This window comes from Amblyraja radiata, chromosome 20 (genome assembly GCF_010909765.2).
Source record: "Amblyraja radiata isolate CabotCenter1 chromosome 20, sAmbRad1.1.pri, whole genome shotgun sequence".
In the NCBI taxonomy this organism is placed as follows: domain Eukaryota; kingdom Metazoa; phylum Chordata; class Chondrichthyes; order Rajiformes; family Rajidae; genus Amblyraja; species Amblyraja radiata.
In genome coordinates, this window is record NC_045975.1 from 13,511,042 (window position 1) to 13,533,938 (window position 22,897).

Below are 22,897 nucleotides of genomic sequence, written 5' to 3' on the forward strand. Positions count from 1 at the left end.
AGAGCTAGATAGGGCTCTTAAAAATAGCGGAGTCAGGGGATATGGGGAGAAGGCAGGAACGTGGTACTGATTGGGGATGATCAGCCATGATCACATTGAATGGCGGTGCTGGCTCGAAGGGCCGAATGGCCTACTCCTGCACCTATTGTCTATTGTCTATTGTTTTGCATGCTATCCAAACAAATCAGATATACAACATATTAATATAAACAAGTCAAATTCAAGTGCAATAGCTAGAGCAAAGGGGAAGATACAGAGGGCAGAATACAGTTCTCTGCATTGTAGCGCATCAGTTCCATAGACAAAGTCCAACGTCCACCACGGGTTAGAGGACAATTGTCCTGTACCCCAGCTTATAAGAACCGTTCAGAAAGCTGATGACAGAGGGGAAGGAACTGTTCCTGAGGCTGGTCACGGTCTCAGTGGTCACAGTTCTCAGTGGTCACAGTTCTCAGTGGTCACAGTTCTCAGTGGTCACAGTTCTCAGGCTCCTGTAGCTTCTTCCCCATGGTAGTAGCGAAATGAGAGCATGACCAGGGTGCTGGTTTGCAAAAATAGATACAAAGCGCTGGAGTAACTCAGCGGGCCAGGCAGCGTCTCTGAAGACACAGACAGGCTACATTGCAGTCCCTTTTAGTCTGCAGAAAAGTCCCATCCTGAAATGTCGACTATCCATGTGCTCCAGAAATACTGTCTGACCTGCTGAGTTACTCCAGCACATTGAGTCTTTTTTATCTTACATTGAGTGATGCTTGGGTGACATGGGTTAGACAATAGACAATAGGTGCAGGAGTAGGCCATTTGGCCCTTTGAGCCAGCACCGCCATTCAATGTGATCATGGTTGATCATCCCCAATCAGTACCCCGTTCTTGTCTTCTCCCCATATCCCCTGACTCCGCTATCTTTAAGAGCCCTATCTAGCTCTCTCTTGAAAGTATCCAGAGAACCGATCTCCACCGCCCTCTGAGGCAGAGAATTCCACAGACTCACAACTCTCTGTGTGAAAAAGTGTTTCCTCATCTCCATTCTAAATGGCTTACCCCTTATTCTTAAACTGTGGCCCTGATTCTGGACTCCCCCAACATCGGCAACATGTTTCCTGCCTCTAGCGTGTCCAAACTCTTAACAATTTTATATGTTTCAATAAGATTCCCTCTCATCCTTCTAAACTCCAGAGTGTGCAAGCCCAGCCGCTCCATTCTCTCCACATATGACAGTCCCGCCATCCCGGGAATTAACCTTGTCAACCTACGCTGCACTCCCTAAATAGCAAGAATGTCCTTCCTCAAATTAGGGGAACAAAACTGCACACAATACTCCAGGTGTGGTCTCACTAGGGCCCTGTACAACTGCAGAAGGGTTAACTGACTACAGTCTGGCAGACAGTCTCAGCAGCAATTAATTCTCCCGGCCTCAGGCAGAAACCCTAATGTTGTTAACTGTGGTATAAAAACAGTGGGGGTGAGTTTGTTCTTGGGTGGTAGCATTCTTTGCCCAACCATCACTGTGGGTTTTACACTGATGCCAAACATGGGTCTCCCCACAACTGACTTATTTCTCAATGTTGCGGCTTTAAACTACTAACGACTTTGTGGTGTTTTATTCCACAGACTGTGCCGCGCCGGAGAGTGAGTGTGGCAGTGCTACCGAAGTTTATCAACTTTCCAGGACACCCACCCAGCAGCTCCATGATGCCCACCGTGGCTTTGGTAGGAAACAAAAAATGTCTAACGCTAAATGTCCAACGGTGATAAACAAAGATCAAGGGAAAAGTCATGTGAAGTCTACAGTCCATTCTGGGGAGGTGGCTCTGTTCCATGTTTAAGAAACAACTGCAGATGCTGGTAAATTGAAAGTAGACACAAAATGCTGGAGTAACCTGCGGGTGAGGCAGCAACTATGGAGAGAAGGAATTGGCGACGCTTCGGGTCGAGACCCATCTCTCCAGAGTTGCTGCCTCACCCGCTGAGTTACTCCAGCATTTTGTGTCCACCTGTCTCTGTTCCATAATCTTCTCCCAGTTCTCTTCATACATGCAACACGAACATAAAATGTAAAACTGCACAGCACAGCACAGCAACAGGCCCTTTGGCCCACGATATCCATGCTAAACACAATGCTAGGTCAAACTAATCTCCTCTGCCTGCATGTGATCTATATCTCCCCATTCTCCGCATATCCATATGCCGATCCTAAAACCCCTTAAATGCCACGCTGGTATCTACCTCCTTCACTACACCCTGGCAGCGCACTCCACGTACCCACCACTCTCTGTGTAAAAGAACCTTGCCCCGCACATCACCCTTAAACCTTGCCCCTCTCATCTTAAAGCTATACCCTCTGATCTATGACATTTCAACGATGGGTAAATGGTTCTGACTGTCTAGATATTCCTCTACTGATTTTATAGACTCTGTCAGGTTAAATTAAACTATATTGAACTCCTCAGCGTCCTTCACTCCAGGGAGAACAAGCCCTGCCTATCCGTGCTCTCTTCCAACTAGGCAACATCCTGGTGAATCTCCTCTGCACTCTCTCCAATGCAACCCCATAGTAGTCCCAAGTGCTGTCCAAACAGTGTTTTGTAAAGCATTACATCCCAACTCTTATATTTTGTATCCTGACCTATGCCGTAAGCATGCTGTATGCCTTCTTCACCACCCTATCTACCTCTGTTGCCAGTTATAGATTCGGAGCTCTCACTGTTCATCAACGTTCTTTGGTGTCTTGCAGTTTTCTGTGGATGTCCTGCCCCTATTTGACTTCCCAACATCTTCCATCACCTTGTAGGAATTAAATTCCATCTGCCAACTCTCTGCCCAACTTTCTATCTGATCTATGTCCATCTCAAGCCTTGGACAATCTTCCTCGCTATCCATGCCACTCCTGACCTTTTGGGGTTGTTCTCATTGTGAGTGGAGGCTTGATAGAGTGGTCAGGACAGGTTTGGAGAGGGTGAATGAAGGAAAATGTTTCCATAGTTAGTCAGCATGAAACTGACCCTTCAACCCAACTTGTCCATGCCGACCAAAACGCCCCACCTAAGCCTAGTCCCATTCAGACATAGTAGGCACATGGATAAGCAGGGAATGGAAAGATATAGATGATGTACAGACAGATTAGATTAGTTTTACTTCGCATCATGTTTGACACAGATATTGTGGGCTATAGGGCCTGTCCCTGTGCTGTACTGTTCTAGTTTCCATTTGCCCATGCTTGGCCCATATCTCTCTAAACCTCTCCTATCCATGTACCAGAATGTTTATCTTTCATCTACAGCCAGCTGATTGATTGCAAATGGGATCAACCGTTAGTTTAGTAGCTGCAAATATGGGCAGCACAGTGGCACAGCTGATAGAGCCACTGCCTCAAAGCGCCAGGTAGCCAGGTTCTATACTGACCTCTGACACTGTCTGTGTGGAGTCTGCACGTTCTCCCATGGCTTTGTGGGTTTCCTCCAAACGCTCTAGTTTCTTCCCAGTCCTGTAAACGTGCAGGTCGGTAGGTTAATTTGCTGTAAATTGCCCCCTAGTGTGTGGGTGAGTGGTAGGAAAATGAGAATGTGGGGAGAAAGAAAAAGAGGATTAATATAGGGTCAGTGTGCTCCCGATGGGCCAAAGGGCCTAATTACGTGTTGTACTGGTGGAACTTATTGGAGTTGCAAAAATCTCGGACCGCTGAATGCAGGTGGCTAATTGATGAGGATTAGAAGAATTCTTCCCAGGAGGAGAGGGGATGAGAGCAGGGCCGGCAATAGAACATAAAACATAGAACTGCGCAAAAAAAGCCCCATGGCCCACAATGTCTGTGCCGAACATGATGCCAAGCTAAACTAATCTCCCTGCCCTGCACGTGATCCATCACATCTGCCTGCACATGGTCCTTACCCCTCCATAGCCTGCAGATACATGTGCCTATCAAAAGGCTTCTTAAATGCCACTAGCAGATCTGCCTCCACCACCACCTCTGGCAGCAAGTTCCAGGCACCCACCACTCTCTGTGCAAAAAAAAATAAAAAATTGGCTTGCACATCTCTTTATAACTTTCCTCCTCTCACCTTAAAGCCATGGCCGCTAGCCTTTAACATTTCCACCCTGGGAAAAAATTCTGATTGTCGACCTTATCTATGCCTCCCATAATTTGACATCAGGTCTCCCCTCAACCAGGAATGCTCCAGAGAAAACACTCCAAGTCGAATCTCTCCTTATAGCTAACACTCCATAATTCAGGTATCATTGTAGTAAACCTCGTCTGCATCCTCTTCAAAGCCTTCCCGTAATGGGGCGACCAGAACTGCACAAATTAGATGAGGTGTGGTCAAGGGCTCTGTCCACTAGATCCTCTGTTCAAGAAGACTTCTCAGGGGCACCTGACTCATTGTAGCAAGTCATCTGGAGAGAGGAATTAGGGGAATGGGATGGATGCAGGCTAAGGCTTACATGTTTTTCCTCTACCTGCTAAATTTTTGTAAGTTGTCCTTGAGACTCTTGAAAGGTGCCCATAAATAAAATGTATTATTATTATTATTAAGAGGAAGTTGATATGTCGTTGGTTTCATTTCATCGGCTTCCTGATTTAACATCCTGGTTATGAAATCTTGCTAAGCCACTTCATGAGGCAGTTAAGAATCAATCACATAACCGCATGTCTGATGGGAGAGGGGGAATGTGAAGGAGCTCTCCGGAGAGTTGGGTTGCATGGTGGTCCAGTGGGTAAGATCTCACAGCAGGTTCCAGAGCCATGAATAAGTAATCTCAATGGTCAAAAGTGTTTTATTGTCACATGTCCCGGAACCGAACAGTTGAAATTCTTACAGACATCAAAAGTCAAATGCCATCATGGAATTCAAATAAAGTCTGTAATTTGGAATAAAGCGCCAAGCCATTCAAAATGATGATTGTAATAGATTCGGATTGTAAAACCCTACGAGTTCATAGAAATCCTCGATAGGGGAATACCAACTGTTTCTGGTCACAAGAATCTGCAGATGCTGAAATCTTGGACAAAAGTGCCAGATGAACTGAGTGGGTCAGGCAGCATCTATGGAGGGAATGGACCTGCTGTGTCTAAATGTCCACACTATCTGATCTCTGATCCAACCCCTAGTGGTTGATTCTTAAATGTTCTCTGCTGTAGCTGGGCAACTGAACACCAGTAATATGCACTGCCCTTGGTTGGAGATCCCAGAAGATCCCAGAAAAAAATATGCTGGTAATAGGTTGCTGGAAAGAATTAGTTATAAGAGTTTAATGTCAAAGCAAATGGTATCAATAACACAAGGGCAATAGTTTAGGGTGGGAGGAAGAAGTTCTAGAGGAGATTTAACTGGAAAGTGTATTGTGCAGATAGTGGTTGATGTCCAGAACTCACTGCTGCAGGAGGTGGTGGAATCAGATAGAAGAATTAGTTTGAGGCATTTAGACAAACACATAAATAGACAAGGCATGGAAGGATGTGATCCTGATACGGCAAATGGGATTAGTGTCGATGGGCAAAAGGGTTGGAGTTTGGCTCTTTGGTACGGTGGGCCAAAGGGCCCGTTTCTGTGCTGTGTGTCCCTCTAACACTAAGTCAGGCTAGAGGAGGTAGTGATGTTTGCCGCTATCTTACAGTTCTCCTTTGAATGAATGAATGAATGAATGAATGAATGAATGAATGAATGAATGAATGAATAAGTTTATTGGCCAAGTATGTTCACATACAAGATATTTGCCTTGGTGCCCCGCTCGCAAGTGACAACATGACACACAGTGACAATTAAGAATGACACATAAAACATTAAACATTAATAATAAAACATCATCGATTAAACATGTGAATTAAATAAAATGCCAGAGCAAAAGGAGGCTGCAGACTTTTTGTTTGTTGAGTAGAGCTACTACTCGTGGTAAAAAACTACTTGTATGTCTGCCTGTGGCAGCTTTGACAGTCCGGAGTCGCCTTCCAAAGGGAAGTGATTCAAAGAATTTGTGGCCAAGGTGAGAGGGGTCAGAGATGATCTTACCCGCTCGCTTCCTGGCCCTTTCAGTGTACAGTTCGTCAATGGAGGGAAGGTTGCAGCCAACAACCTTCTCAGCTGATCGGACGATTCGCTGCAGCCTCCGGGTGTCGTGCTCGGTGGCTGAGCCAAACCAATAAGTAGATTGTGTCAAGGGATTGGAGACTTCTCGGGAGAAGAGGGAAGATTGGTGATGAGATGAAGGGTAATCCTCTGGATCCATGTTCGGTGTGCATTGAGAGATGTGCAGGCTACTCTTAGAGTCATACAGCTATGAGCTCTAGAGTCAAGAAGATTCACAAACAGGTCCCAATTACTTTGTCCATGCCAACCAAATTGGCATTCTGGGCTAGTCCTATTTGGCCCAATCCAAATGTCTTTTACAAGTCGTAATTGTATGCGTTTCTACAGCTTATTCCAGATACGGACTACCCTCTGAGTTCAAGTTCAAGTCCAAGTGAGTTTATTGTCATGTGTCCCTGATAGGACAATGAAATTCTTGCTTTGCTTCAGCACAACAGAACACAGTAGGCATTGACTACAAAACACATGAATAAATAAACTGATAAAGTGCAAATAACAGATAATGGGTTATTAATGTTCAGAGTTTTGTCCGAGCCTGATGGCTGTGGGGAAGTTCAAATGCTATCCCTAAGTAGGTATGTTGCAAAGCCTACCTGAAGCGTCTTTGAAAATCTGCTGCTGAGGGTGTGCGCGATTTTGGCGCCGTTTAGAGGGGGCGGGTTTAAAACGCGATTTTCTCTAGGCTGTTCAAATCGAAGATGTTCAGCCTAGTTAATTATTAACGGGAAATCGCTGATAGACCCCGTCGCAAAAGCTATTATTAGGTTTAAAGGCCTCGTATAATAGTTATAGTAGTTTAAAAATCAATCTCTAAACCCGCGACCAACGGCAACCGCAGGGTCTCATAAAGCAGATAGCAGAAGTTAGGTTGTATATTTTTACATTAAAAAGGGCTTCTAAAGATCCCTTTATACAAAATTTAATATTGCGAGTAGCTCAATTTGGGACCATTATATCCCGCAGTATTTTTCTGGGCATTTGGGGGCACAAATCTACCGCAATGTGAACGTTCTAAACCAGCGCGTTCCACAGGATCCCACTAGAAAGCTGATTTAAATGGGCATTTATTTACAGCAATTGAACACTGAATTCCTTCCATTTGGTCTATAAATTAATGTAAATGAGATTTAAAAATCATGTTTTATTGTTAATTATTTGTGAATATTATTTGGACATTTAGGCTATTTAAAAATGTTAATAATTTATTAAGAAATGGATAGATGTTTAGATCTAGTAATTGAAGTCTGAAATTAGCTACAATTAGGTAACTAACTAATTATATGCTTTAATTTCAGGTCATCCAAGTAAGATTATATTATATTTGTTTCAGAATGCTTCAATCTATGATAACTGAAAATTTCATTCAGTTCTCTTAATTTTTAAGAAAGTTATGGGCTTTTGACTGTTCACGATCACAACTTTTTTGTTATGTCCATAGAAAATCAATAGGGAACAAGATGCTCATTTCCGAGTATGAAAATGGCCATAACTTTTTAAATACTTGAGATATGAAAGTGAATTAGGTGTCAAATTAAACTTATTTTTATGCTTTATCTGATGGGATAAATTACAGACTTGATTTTTAAAATCTCAAAATTTTGTAACATTGCTACCCTAAGATTCCTCTTAAATCTGTTCCCTCTCACATTAAGCCTATGCCCTCTGGTCTTAGAATCCTCTCCCCTGGAAAAAGACTGAGTGTTCACTTTATCATTGCCCATGATCTTGTACACATCAATAAGGTCAATCCAGCGCAAGACAGGCCACATGTAACAAATGTAACAGAATTCTGTAAAGGCAGACAGGAGCGGCTGTCTACATTTTGTCAGAATGAACGATGAATGAATGATGAGTGTAGGACGATGATGATACTTTATTGTCATGTACCTAGGTGCAGTGAAATGCTTTGTTTTGAAAACAACCCAGTAAAATCATGTAGCAGACCTCGCCTAGGAAATGCACACGTGTCGCCATGTTTTGGCACTGACAAAGTTACAAACGTTCACCAAACAGTCCTATCTACTGCCTGCCTGCCTGCACGTGGCAGCAGCCCCCCCCCCCCCCCCCCCCCCCCGCCACCCTCAGAAGGTGTTTAATCAAGGGGCTTGGCACGATAAGATCCCAACCAAGTTCTGATGAAGAGTCGTCGACATGGAACATTAGTTTTGTTTATCTCTCTGCTGACATTTCCTTTAGTTAGCAAAATGTGTCAGCACTTTTTCTGTGCATATGCTATTGTTCGAGTTGCTATAATTCAGTTGAGATTAGCTGTTACCCTTCACTTTCGATGGTGTTGATAACTTAGAGTGATGGATGTGATACAGTAAGGAAACAGCCCCTTCGGCCCAAACTCGCCCATGACAATCAGATTTTACAGCTGACCTAGTCCCATTTGCATGTACAGTACTTGGTCCATATTACTACAAACCTTTCCTATCTATCTCCTTGTTGAAATATATTTTTAAGACCGCCATTGCACCAGCCTCTAGTACTTCCTCTGGCAGCTCGTTCCACATAAGTGCAACCTCCGTGTAAAGAAATTACCCCTCGGGTCATTTAAAAAAAATAGTCCCATCCATTTTAAGCCTGCGCCCTCTAGTTCTGGACTCCACAATTATGGGGGGGGGGGGGGGGGGGGGGGGGGGGGGAAGAACAGTGACCATTCACTTTAACTATACCCTCTCATGATTTTCAATCTCTCTATAAGGTCACCCCTCAGCCACCTATGTTCCAAAGAAAAAAAAATCCAGCCTATCTATTCTCTCCCTATAACTCAAGCCCTCAATGAGGTAACATCCTGGAGAATCTATTCTGCACCCACTCCTGCTTAATGACCCTTCCTAGGGCAGGGTGACCAGAACTATGCACCCTGCATTGTGGTCTCACTAACTGACTTGTACAGTTGCAACATGATGTCCTGACGTCCGTGCTCAATAGATGCAGGCCGATTGTCTTCTTTACCACCCAAATGATCCATATAATTTAAGCCTTCCCTCCTGCACCAGCTCCTTCTCCACATCATCCACTTGTATTAAAATAAATGTCAAGGTCAGAGTCTAGAGTGTTTAATTGTCATATGTTCCAGTAATAGAACAATTACATTCTTAATTGCAAATAGGCCCAAGACGCTGGGGTAACTCAGCGGGACAGGCAGCATCTCTGGAGAGAAGGAATAGGTGACATTTCGGGTCGAGACCCTTCTTCAGACTAAGAGTCAGGGCAGAGGGAAATGGAGATATGGACGGGTACAAACAGAATGTAAGGTGTGAAAATGGCAGATCAAAGCAGATGATGATGAAGGAAATGTAGAATGGTTTATTGTTAGCTGAGCGGAAAGTGACAACGAGGCATACAATCAGTAAAATGAATCAGGAGGACAGTGAAACTAGTCAGAAAACTGGGGTGGGGGAGGGACGGAGTGAGAGAGGAAGCAAGAGTTACTTCATGTTAAAGAAATCAATGTTCATGAAATATGAGGCAATTTGCGTTGGACCTCATTGACTGTGGAGGAGGCTCAGGACAGAAAGGCGGGAATGGGAGGGAAAGTTATAGTGTTTAGCAACCGGGAGATCGCATAGGCCTACTGGTCTCTGGTTTAAATCGCCATGGTTTAAAGGACAGCGAACCCCCCTCACCTGTATCCACCTATCACTTTTGCTAGGCTTGTCACCCCCCTCCCTTTTCGCGCTTTCTCAAAACCTGCTCAGCTCCTTCAGCATGTTGTGTTTGGCTCAAGATTCCAGCATCAGCAGTTCCCTGTGTCTCCATGTTGTTAACAAACTGGCTCTTTTTGTTGTACTTGCAGATGGAGTCACAGAGTAGCACTGAAACCAACAGCTCGAACTCCACCAGTAACGCCGGCAGCTCCATCACCACCAGCCCCATCACCACCAGCCCCAGCACCATTCCCAGCAGCTCCAGCAGGATTGGCCTGCACTCCAGCCCCATGCTGAGTCCCCTCGTAGAGACGTGAGTGAAAGCTCCTGGCCCTTGCCACGCGGCCGCTGCACCCTGTCCGTCCACAGGAGGGTGGTAGCGAGCAGTGTCCGGTACTGCTGAGGATTGGGGGATATAATGGGGATTCTCACAGAGGAGAGAGCAGAGTGGGCGTGTATAGATACCTGAAGTTAAGTTCCGTTTATGGTCATTGTACAGTGAGGGACAAGTAAAATGCAGCAGCATCACAGGCACATACAGAATCATCCAGCATTAAAACAGGCCCATCAGCCCAACCTGCCCAAGCAAAACAAAAAAGCACCATCTACACTAGTCCCAACTGCCCCGCCACGTTTGGCCCATATCCCTCTAAACCATTCCTATCCATGTACCTAGTCCAAATGTCTTTTGAAATTCAGATTCAGGCAACACAAGAAAACATAAATTAGGCATTAATTACACAAAATTCAGCAAGGCGGTAAAACACATTGTGCAAAAGAAAAACGATACATACTATGGGAAGAGGTTGGGCAGGCAAGGACTTTATTCCTTGGAGCACAGGAGGCTGAGGGGTGAGGCACATCAAATCAAGAGGGGAATAGATCGGGTGAATGCACAGGGTCATTTTCTCAAGGTTGGGGAATCAAGAACTAGAGGTCATAGATTGAAGGTGAGAGGGGAAAGATTAAATAGGAACTCAGGGTGGTGGGTATCAGGAATGAGCTGCCAGAGGAAATAATACAATGATAACATTTAAAAGGTATATGGACAAGTGCATGGATAGGAAATGGATATGGGCCAAATGTGGGTGGATTAGACTAGCATCTTGGTCGACATGGATGAGTTGGGCCAAAGGACCCTGTGGCCAACAAAGCGATGACACTGTGAGATCAGCTCCTTGTGCCACCAAACTCCTTGTTTCCCCTGTCCACTAGGAAGCAGAACGGTGATAAAGAGGTGGAGCGGCCGGTTACGGGAGATATCCAGCCTCTCGCTGCGGAAGTAGCCAGCACGGTGACCAAAGCCAAGATTGAGGAGGATGCGTTTAACAAAGGGTGAGACTGCCCCTGTGCCCAGGGAGCATCTGTGGAGAATATACGGGCAATAGAACCGGCTCCATCCCCTGTGCACGCTGCATGGTCTCCTTTACCCCCAGTGCCAATGTGCCCAGTGCACGAGCTTCTGCCAAGTTGGCAGCTTCCTCCACGCTCCTGGCTGTCAGAGCTGGAGTCAGGACTAAATCCCACCCTTCAGTTCGGACCTCGGCAAGTTTTCCGGTCCATCGCCTTTACTTGTAATTCCCAAGGACATTCCTGGAACAATAAATGCACTTTGAGCACTTCCTGCCCTTCACATCCCGTTCCCATTTCCACCAGAGCCCCAACTTTGTTGCTGCCACGTTCTGTTCAATTCTCATCTCCGATTGCAAATTCCTCGCCCACCCGCCCCTCCCGATCTTTGTAGCCACCTCCAGCTTCTGTTACCAAGCGAGGTTGGTATCTGCATTCCTCACATTCCAAAGCTTTCCGCCCTCCAGGTTTAATCAGAGTCTGATAATGTACAGCACAGGAACAGAACCTTTGGCCCACGATGTCGGTGCGACCCATAAAGCCAAATTAAACTAATCCTAGGTACACAAAAAAGCTGGAGAAACTCAGCGGGTGCAGCAGCATCTATGGAGCGAAGGAAAAAGGCAACGTTTCGTGCCGAAACGTTGCCTTTTTCCTTCGCTCCATAGATGCTGCTGCACCCGCTGAGTTTCTCCAGCTTTTTTGTGTACCTTCGATTTTCCAGCATCTGCAGTTCCTTCTTAAACTAATCCTATGTGCCTGTACCTGGCCAAAATCCCTCTATCCCCTGCCTATTTATGTACCCATCTAAATACCTCCTAAACACTGCTATTTCTCTTCTACCACTAGTCCTTGCAGCACATTCCAGGGACACACCATTCCCTGTGTAAAATAAGCTGCCTCTTTCATCTCCTTTAAACTTTCCACCCCTCCCCGTAAAGCTATGTCATCTTTGACATTTCCACCCTGGGAAAAACTGTCTACCCTATCTATTGGGACGACAGATGGCACAATGGGCTAAGTGTTCGGCTGGCAACCGGAAGGTAGCCGGTTCGAATCCCGCTTGGAGTGCATACTGTCGTTGTGTCCTTGGGCAAGACACTTCACCCACCTTTGCCTTTGTGTGAATGTGTGTGAATGTGTGTGAGTGATTGGTGGTGGTCGGAGGGGCCGTAGGCGCAGATTGGCAGCCACGCTTCCGTCAGTCTGCCCCAGGGCAGCTGTGGCTACAGAAGTAGCTTACCACCACCGAGTGTGACTGAGGAGTGAATGAATAATGCGATGTAAAGCGCCTTGAGTATTAGAAAGGCGCTATATAAATCCCATCCATTATTATTATTATTATTATTATTATGCCTCTCATCATTTTATTTAGTTCTGTCAGGTCTTCTCTCAGCTTCCGACGCTCCAGAGAAAAGATTCCAAGTTTATCCAATGTCTCCTGGTAGCGAATACCCTGGTAAACCTCACTCCAAAGCCTTCCTGTACTTTGATATACACACTGCACACAATACTCCAAATGTGGCCGAACCAAACTTTAAATAAAGCTGCTCATGACTTCCTGACTCTTCTGCCCAAAGCCCTGACCGATGAATGTTTCTGTCTCCAAGTTACCAAGAAGGTTTGAAAGCCCAACTCAGCCAGGAGCGGAAGGAGTCACGGCAGGAGCCAGGGAAGGAGGAGGGGTGGAGCGAGGAGGCACCCACACCGTCCAGCTTCACCGAAGGAAGGAAGAGCAGGTGGGTTCTGAACTCCCTCATCACACCCCAGGAAGGCGAGAGTTATTGCGTTAGCTGTGTGTAGCTCTGGTCGCCCAACTACAGGACATGTGTCATTAAGTTGGAAAAGGTGCAGAACAGGTTCACCTGGATGTTGGCGTGTAGAAAGGAACTGCAAATCTGGTTTATACTGAAGATAGACAACGTGCTGGAGAAACAGCAGCTCAGGATCCTATTTCTCCAGAGATGCTGCCTGCCCTTCTGTGTTACTCCAGCATTTTATGTCTATCACCTGGATGTTACTTAGGCTTGGATGCTTGAGTTATAGGTAGTGATTGGAGAGGCTGGGACTTTTTTCTTTGGGGCGTAGGAGGCTGAGGAGTGACCTCATTAAGGCGTACAGATCATGAGGGACATGGAAAATGTGAATGCCCACAGTTTCTTTCCCAGAGTAGAGGATTCAAAAGCTAGAGGACATAGGCATCAGGTGAGAGGGGAGAGAGGGATCCCAGGGGTAAATGTTTCACTTAGTGGATTGTCCATATATGGAATGAGCTGCCAAAGGAGAATATAGAAGTGGATACAATTGTGAATTTTAAAAGACATTTGGACAGATATATGGATAGGAATGGTTTGGAGGGATGCGGACCAAATGCAGGCTAATGGGACAAGCCCAGTAGGTCAACATGGTCAGAATGGACAAGGTGGGCCAAAGGGCCTGTTTCTGTGCCGTACAGCTCCGAACTCTATTTCCATTGCCACCTCTGTTCAAACTCTAGGATGTAGTTCATTTGGTCTTTGGGATTCATCAAAGTTCCATCTCACCAGCTTCACTGATGCTTTTAAAAATAATACTCGTTTTCTTCAGATCCCAGTTCTCCCTGGACTCTTTGTTAACTGGTAGTCCGGGCAGGTTTATTTTTTGTCTTCCACCAGACATGCACAAAGTAATTGGTTAATTCCTCCATTATTTCCTTCATCCCTGTTATAAATGCTCTTGAAAGTAGTCTTTCCCTCTTTACACACTACTGAAGTTCCCACAGTGTGTGTTCTTGCTTCTCGTGGGTCCACACTCATATTCTATCATGTCTGTCCTCATTGATTTCTTGGTCCTTTGTAGAGTTCTACGTTGCACTCAATTCTCATTTATTTCTGGTTAATTCTGGAACGATTTAATATTCTCTTTGATGTCTTCACTTCTCTTCACAGTCCTGGATGGACCACATAGTACGCATTATTTATATGCATTATTTCCTTCAATGTTAGGTATTATCGGGCTTTTTAACATTTTCTACCAGAAACAACAGCCAACTCGCCCCTCATCCATTCATAGTTTGTTTTATTTAGATTTAGGAACAAAGCATTGTGTTGAGCTACATAACATAAGATATGGCAGATCCAGGAATCTGGAGCAAAAAACAAAGTGTTGGAGGAACTCAGCAGGTCAGGCATCATCTGTGAAGGGAGATAGACTGATGACAATCCGGGTTAAGACCCTTCTTCAGACGGAGTAAAGGGGTGATAGCACATGAAGCTGACGGTCATCTTACAGAGGTGTATAAAATCGTGTTAGATGTGGCCCTTGTGGCTAAAGGGATCAGGGGGTATGGAGAGAAGGCAGGTACAGGATACTGAGTTGGATGATCAGCCATGATCATATTGAATGGCGGTGCAGGCTCGAAGGGCCAAATGGCCTACTCCTGCACCTATTTTCTATGGTTCTATGAGGGTGAAAGATAAGGTAAATGCTCAGAGTCTATTAGCCAGGGTGGGGGAATCATGGACTGAAGAGCATGTTTAAGGTGAGGAGAGGAAAGATTTAATAGGAATCTGAGGGGCAAATGTTTCACACAGAGTGTATGGAACAAACTGCCAGAGGAGATAGTTGAGACAGATACCTCCAGTCACAAATATAACAACTTAACAACATTTAAAAGATATTTGGGCAGGTACATGGATTGGAAAGGTTTGTAGGGATATGGGGCAAATGCGGGCAGGTGAGACAAGCTTAGATGGGGCATTTTCGTTGTCATGGGCAAGTTGGGTCAAGGGCCTGTTTCCCTGCTGCATGATTCCAGGAGGGTGGTAAGTGCCTGGAATGCGCTGCCAGGGGTGGTGGTTGAGGCAGTGTTGTACTATTTTATGCTGTACTATTTTGTGTTCTATGTCCGAAGAGGTGAGGGGGAGGAGTGAGCCAAGACCTGGTAAGTGATAGATGGATATAGATGGATAGTCTGAAGAAGGGTCTCGACCCGAAACATCACCAATTCCTTCTCTCCAGAGATGCCGCCTGTCCCGCTGAGTTACTCCAGATTTTTGTGTCTAAGTGATAGGTGGATCCAGGTGAGAAGGGGTTGATTGTAATATAATTCAGGTGGAAGTGAGAAGTGTGGAGATAGCAACCAAGGTTGGAGGTGATGAGTGGAGAAACCAAAAGGGTGCAAATGGTGAAATCTAATAAAAGTTGATGGAGTGAAGGAGATTTGCTTTCTTTTCACCATCCTTTTTGTCAGATTCAATTGCCAACCTTCGGTCTAGTCATTGCATTTGAAGTCCAGACATGGTCTCCTCTGCATCGGAGAAACCAAACACCAAACAGACTGGGTGATTACTTTGAGGGCCACTTGCGTTCAGTGGGCGGGGGAGACCTGAGCTTTCTATTGCCTGCCACTTTAGGTCACCCAACCCCACCAGTGGCTCTGTGGTTTCCTGCACTTTTGCCAATAGGCCCCTGGCAATTTTGAGGAACAAAACCACATCTTCCTCTGGGCTTGTTGCAGCCTTCCGGACTCAATATCAAATTCTCTGCCTTGAAGAAACACACATGCTGTTGTTCTATTTGCATCAGAAACGGTCGTCATTTTGCCTCGGTTTTACTTTCTCTGTTCATATCGTGCGGTTACAGCCTCATTATTTCCAACATGTTACAACATGCAAGAAGCATAAAGTGCATCACTCCCCCATGCACCAGTCTGGTGCCAACACTTTGTTCCAGACCCCTTTCCCACCTTGGGCCAAACACTGGCAAATATGACCAGTTTAGATGGGGCATATTGGCCGCCATGCTGTACAACACCATGACTCTATGCCTTCTCTCTTTCCCAGTTCTGATGAAGAGGCCCAGTCCCAAAATACTAACAGTTTCTCTCTCCACAGATGCTGCCGGACCTACTGAGTGTCCCCAGCACTTCCTTTTTTTATTTCCATGACCCGCTCCTTGACATTCCCATCTCTCTGCACAACTTCTCCTGAGCTTCCTTCTATTGTGAACTGATGTGTCTTGACTTCTTAATCAGAAATCAGCATCCTGTATTGATGCAAAACTACGTGTCAACCAGTGATGCACCCGCCCACCAGACCGATTTTGATTGTTTGCAAGCTATTATCTGGTTGACTCCTGCGGTGTGGTAGATTGTGCAGTGGTCAGTGTGGCCCACAGCAGTGAACTCAGTGAAGTCAAGGTTTTGGTCACCCTGCTATAGGAGAGATGCTACGAAGCCAGAGAGGGTGCAGAGAAGAGATACAGATACACCAAGTCCCCGCCGACCAGCAATCCTCGAACGCTAGCACTATCCTACACACTAGGGACCGTTCACTATTTTTACTGAACCTAATTAACCTATAAACCTGCATGTCTTTGGAGTGTGTGGGAGTAAAAAAACCAGAGCATCCAGGAAAAACCCAGGTTGTCACGGGGAGAACGTACAATCCCCGTACAGACTGCGCCCGTAGTCAGGATTGAACCTGGGTCTCTGGCGCTGGAAGGCAGCAACTCATCGTGCTGCCAAGGAGATTTACAAGGATGTTGCTGGGGCTCAAAGGGCCTGAGTTGTTGAGTGCAGTTTAAACCCCGGCACTGTAGCCAATGGAACTGAGTGGACAAGGAACAGTTACTGCAGCCAATGTCCCCTCAACTCCCTCAGAGGGAGACTCTTTTTTAAATTAAAAAATATACTTTATTCAAGAAATAAAGATATCCAATACATGATCCTTACAAAACTCCATCCAACTCCATCCAACATTCTCAGAGGTTGTACATACATTCAATACTGTTTACACAGATGACACAAATTTATTTCCCACCCTTGCCACTCATGTGGCCCATTGGCGTGGAATCCCTACCCTTATGTTTGAGGGGCGTCTCCACCACACCCTGCCCCCCATGTCCAGCAGCGGAAGGACCCTAGACTGTGGTCCTCCCCCACCAAGCCTTGGCGTTGGCTACACCGAGCTTCAGTGCGTCCCTCAGCACGTACTCCTGCAGTCTGCAGCGGGCCAGTCGGCAACATTCCCCGACGGACATCTCGCTCCACTGGGAGGTCAACAAAGCTCGGGCAGACCAAAGAGCGTCTTTCACCGAGTTGATGACCTTCCAGCAGCACTCGATGTCCGTCTCCAAATGCGTCCCTGGGAACAGTCCGTAAATCACAGAGTCCTCTGTGAAGGAGCTGCTTGGAATAAATTGTGACAGGGACTCATGCAAACCTCTCCAGACTGTCTTTGCAAATCCACAATCTGCAAAGAGGTGGGCAACCGTCTCATCTCCATAGCAGCCGTCCCGAGCGGTAGTGAGGTTCCGACGGTGCAGGAAGGATCTGACTGGGAGGGCAGAGGGAGTCTTGTGTCGACTGTCTGACCTTGTTCCATTGATAATCAGCACCAACTCGTGGCCCAACAAACCAATCTCTGTCTGTGTTTGAGATGGACAAGGGTGGGAGCGAAACTGTGTGGCATTTTGGGAGAGCAAACAATGGTAGAGCAATTTAACAAAAAACTGCATGTGCTGGTTTATACTGAAGATGGACATAAAATGCTGGAGTAACTCAGTGGGTCAGGCAGCACCTCTTCAGAAAATGGACAGGTGACTTTTCGGGTCAGGACCCTTCTTCAGACTGACTGTAGCAGGGAGAGTAGAGAAAAAAACCTGAAAGTGACAAAAAACATGACAAATCAGTGCCACCATTGACCATGGGGCAAGGAGGTTCCCCGATAGGCGGATCTTTGGATAGATACAGGTGTGAACACAAGAAGGATATGTGTTTACAAACTGTGGAGCTGGTTAACAGACTTCCAGTGGAGGAAGTTGTGGGGTGGGGGCAGAGGAGGGGAGGGGGAAGGGAGTGCTTGTAGAAGCAACCTGAAATTGAAGAATTCAATGTGCATACCATTAGTGTGGCAACCATTCCCCTGAACACTTATACTCGGTCCACTAAGTCTACTAGATTTCCCTGTAGCATTTCAACTCCTCTTCACATTCCCATAGTGACATTGCCGGAGTGAGGTCACGCACAAATTGGAGGAACAGCACCTCATAATTCCACTTGGTTAACTTACAACCCAATGGTATGAGCCTTGAATTCTCCAATTTTTGTTGACTTCTACAAATCCCTCCCTTCCCCCCCTCCCCTGCCTCTTCCACCCCCTTCCACCACTAGAGTTCTCACCTTCCCATCAACTTCCCCCCAGCTTCTTGCCCTCACCCACTCACTGAGGACAACTTACAGCGACGGGTTAACCCAGGAGGCTGCACGTTTTGGGGAGGTGGGAAGAAACTAGCGGATCAGGGAGATGGCCTGGGTTGACCGGGGTCACATGTAAATTCCACACACAGGTGGCTGGGGTCTTTGTGGCGGCTTCATTACCCACTATGGGGGCTGGGCAATAATGGGGGGGGGGGGTGATGATGGCAAGCCCTGGTGAGTGAGGGGAGAAGGAGGGTGCAGGGGGGCAGGGGGGTGATGGGAGAGCTGGTGGCTGGGGGAGGTAGGCAGAGGCTGTTGGAAATTCCTCTCTGTCTCCCCTCCACCACCTCAATGGGCATCGGACTGCACTGATCATCACTCATGGGGGACTGTGCCTTCATAACCCAACCCCCCCCCCCCCCCCCAACCCATGACGCATCTTCAACCTGTATCACGTCACACACTGACCTTGCCTAAAACACAGCCTCCCCCTCCCCCTCCCCATCACCCTCCCCAGCCCCCCTCACTATGACCCACCACACAGACCCCCCCTTTCCTATTGACACCCCACACACTGACCCCCCCCCTCACACTGAGCTCCTTCACGATGACCCCCACAGATCCCCTCTCACCCTAACCCCACCCCAGATATTTATCCACATTCCTGACCTCCATCCATACCAACCCCCCCTCCCCCAAACTGACATCCCACACTGATCCCACCATGACCCTCACTGTGATCCTCCCATCCCCATCCGCACCTTCTCCCCCCCTGCCCATGCCCATGCCAACCCCCATGCCGACACCAGGCTGGTTCGGACCCAGCTCCACGCCCCTCGTTCTCACTCCTTGAACACAGGATGTCACATTGATCAGTGACAGAGAGGCCACCCTCTTCCACCCAGAAACATGCCCGCAGCCCCTCTCTGATCTGTTGCAATTCATGAAATGTGTCTCCATCTCTTCCCTCCCCTTCCCTCCATCTGCATTTCTCCATTCCCCGCTCCCCACTATTCTCACTTACACACTGCATTTCTCTATATTTCCTCTTCCTCTCTTGTCATCCACCTCTCTCTTTGCACATCTCTGACCTCTGATCATCTGTTTCTTCCTCTGACACATTCTCCCTCCCTCAATTTGTCTACTTTAACCTCTCCACTCTGTATTTCTCTCTCTCTCTCTTTTTTTTTCTCTCTCTCCCTCTCTCTCTCTCCCTCTCGTATCTTTCTCCCTCCTTTGCTCTCCATATCCTCCACCTGTCATTGTCATGGTCTCTCTTCCCCTGCTGTGTGTGTCTCTCTCTTGCTCTCTGTACCGCTGCCTCCACTCTGCCTCTGCCTTTCATCCTCCCTTTCTCTCGTTGCCTTTCTCACAGTAAGTTTGAAGAGGTCTCAGCGCTAATGGTCAAGCTGTGCCCGAGGCCGTTGAAGCATCGCTGTGTGATCTGGATCGTGGCCATGATGGTTCTCCTCTTTGCCGTCCTCGTCAACATCTTCAGCTCTCAGCGTAGTCCGTGCGAGGACACTCCCAGCACGCCCGGTGTGAAAGGCTCCTGTCCCTCGGCCCACGGCTCCCCCTGGCCTTTCTCACGACTGTGGCGCAAGAACCGGGCGCAGGCATGACGGACGGAGAGGCCACTGCGGCCGGCACCTCGAGCACAAGTCATTCCACAGGTCAGGGGGAGCAGCAGCAATGTGGACAGCAAGGACTGTGCCACAGGTGGACACTGTTGACACCTACTGTCGAACAAACCTGTGTCTGCTGCCTGGCAACTACAGTGCACCGTGACATTGCACTCCGAGATATTCCAACCACTTCACGGATCCATTTCACAGGCATTTAATGGGTTTATCGTTTGTTATGTGTTTGAGTCTCAGTAAAAACTCAGACCTCCGACAGCTGTGTTCCAATGGTTTTGTTTGTCTGTGTGGAGGATAGTGCAGGTTTTGACAAAGCTATGGTTCCCTTTGCTGGTCCCACAGCTCACGGCCAATGTCCATCTTTCTGTTGGTTTTATTGGTGTGTTTATTGTCACATGTCACGAGGTGTCCAATTCAATCTATCATTCTGTACATGAGTACCACCAGACCACACACGTACACCAGGTAGTGTAAAATACACAAATGCAGAATATATTGTTACAGCATTGTACCATTACAGTTACAGAGAACAAGTCCAGCATCTGCGATGAAAGTTGGTTGGAAGATTGGGAATGCATCCTAACTTATGGGAGCACCATTCAGAATTGTCATAACAGTGGGGTAGAAGCTGCTCCAGCATGTGGTGGTGTATGTTTTTACGCTTTGTCTTCCCAATAGAGAGGAGAGAAGAAGGAATGACCAGGGTGAAAATGATCTGTTTATTATGTTGGCTGCTTTCCTGAGGTAATGTGATGTAGAGATGGAGTCAATGATGGGGAGTCTGGGTCTGTGTGATGGACAGGGCTGCATCCACAGCTCCCTGCAATTTCTTGCAGTCTTTGGGAGACCTGTTCCTAAACCAAGCTGTGATGTTTCTCGATAGTATGTTTTCTCTGGTGCATCTGTTGAAGTTGGTAAGAGTCATTGGAGAAATGCCAAACATCCTTAGTCTTCTGAGGAAGTAGATGTGTCGCTGTGCTTCTTTTAGCCATAGCTGCACTGTGCTTGGTCCATGACAAATTTTGTTGGTGATATTTATTGTCTAGGGATGAATCCTTGTCGCTGAACCTTGCAGAATGAAGAATCCCACAGCCGTCTCAACGCAGCTCAGCAGACACTCACCAAAGCACAGGATTCAGCAGTGTCTGAAGCACGAGCTACATGTGGAAACTTCCTGGTGCATTTTGGGATCCAAGCCAAAGAATGGGAAAAACCCGTGGGACTAATAAATATAGGCAAGCGAAAACATGCAACTAATCATAGCTGATAATCTACTGGTTGTTTAAGAAAGAACTGCAGATGCTGGAAAGGTAGACATAAATGTTGAAGGAATGCTTTTCACCCGCTGAGTTCCTCCAACATTGATTAAATTAAATTAAATTAAATTAAATTAAATTAAATTAAATTTCTTTATTTATATAGCACATTTTTAGTCAACTTGCATTGACCCCAAAGTGCTTCACATAATTACATCCACACACACAGGCAAAGGTGGGTGAAGTGTCTTGCCCAAGGACACAACGACAGTATGCACTCCAAGCGGGATTTGAACCAGCTACCTTCCGGTTGCCAGCCGAACACTTAGCCCATTGTGCCATCTGTCGTACATCTGTCGTACATTGATAATCTACTGGCCTCACTTGAGGTTGAAACGTCCAACATCTTGCAAAGAATTTTAGTTTAGTTTCGAGATACAGCGCGGGAACAGGCCCTTTCGACCCACTGGGTCCGCGCCGACCAGCGATCCCCGCACATTAACACTATTCGATACCCACTAGAGACAATTGTTTTTACATTTACCAAGCCAATTAACCTACAAACCTGTACGTCTTTGGAGTGTGGGAGAAACGGAAGATCTCGGAGAAAACCAACGCAGGTCACGGAGAGAACGTACAAACTCCGTACAGACAGCGCCCGTGGTCAGGATCGAACCCGGGTCTCCAGCGCTGCATTCGCTGAAAGGCAGCAACTCTACCGCTGTGCTACCGTGCTGCCCTGATAGGAATTCTGAAAGGAAAACCTTCTGGAGTTCTTTGAGGAGGTGACTGTGAGAGAAGATAAGAGGCACCAGATGATGTGGTGTAGTTGAACTTTCAAAACATATTTGAAAAGGTCCCACATAAGAAGGTGGTGACAGAGTTTAAGGGGTAAGATTGAGATTTGGTTAATACATAGGAGACACAGGGTAGCAAGAGTTTGGCATGCTTGCCTTCATTGGGAAAGGTATTGAGTACATCATGAGCGATCATGATACTGCTGTACAAGTCCTTGATGAAACCACACTTGGAGAACTGTACGCAGTTCTGTTTGCCCAGCTATAGGAAGGATATCATTAAATTGGAAAGGGTGCAGAAGTGATTCACCAGGATGTTACCTGGGCTGCCTTGCGGGATTGAATTATAGGGAGAGGTTAGATAATCTTTCGAGCATGGGAGGCTGAGGGATGATGTTATTGAGATGTACAAGATCATGAGGGGCATCGATAAACTCAGTCTTTTTTCCAGGCTATAGAATTCTAAAAGTATATGGCCTTAGGCTTAAGTGAGAGGGGAGAGATTTAAGAGGGACCTCTGGGGCACCTTTTTCACTCAGAGACTGGTCCATATCTGGAACAAGCTGCCAGAGGAAGCTACAGGTGGATATTGTGGATTGGAAGGGTTTAGAGGGATATGGGACAGTTGCAGGCAATTGGGACAGCACAGTATGTATGTCAACTTGGTGGCATGGCCAAGGTGAACCCGAGAACCGGTTTCTATGCTGTACTCAATGACTCTAATAAACAGGCCCTTCTCAAGTTGACAGACTGACCAATGGAGATGGCTAACCCTCGCTATCCCCACTCTACATCAGGCTGTGGGGACCAAGTGTAGTGTTTCAGAGTTGGCTGATGACTAACTTTGATTGAGGATAGAAAGAGGCTTGGATGAGAGAGCAATGACACAGCAGTTGGACTACAATGTAAAGTTGCCTGGCAGAAGAAATCACAAA

General features: G+C 46.6%; 1 protein-coding gene across 4 annotated transcripts in view; it reads left to right on the forward strand.

Moving 5' to 3' along the window:
• The window catches only part of irag1 (inositol 1,4,5-triphosphate receptor associated 1), a 145,633-nt gene extending 125,468 nt beyond the window's left edge, over positions 1 to 20,165 (forward strand). For 3 of the 4 annotated variants that reach the window (XM_033038863.1, XM_033038862.1, XM_033038865.1), the window contains 5 exons: positions 1,612 to 1,710; positions 9,889 to 10,052; positions 10,955 to 11,074; positions 12,700 to 12,828; positions 19,645 to 20,165. In XM_033038863.1, coding sequence (XP_032894754.1) covers positions 1,612 to 1,710; positions 9,889 to 10,052; positions 10,955 to 11,074; positions 12,700 to 12,828; positions 19,645 to 19,891 — 759 coding nt within the window. In that variant the 3' untranslated portion in view covers positions 19,892 to 20,165. The remainder of the gene's footprint in view (positions 1 to 1,611; positions 1,711 to 9,888; positions 10,053 to 10,954; positions 11,075 to 12,699; positions 12,829 to 19,644) is intronic. The other variant, XM_033038864.1, reaches the window with a different exon arrangement.
• Positions 20,166 to 22,897: the final 2,732 nt, after the last annotated feature.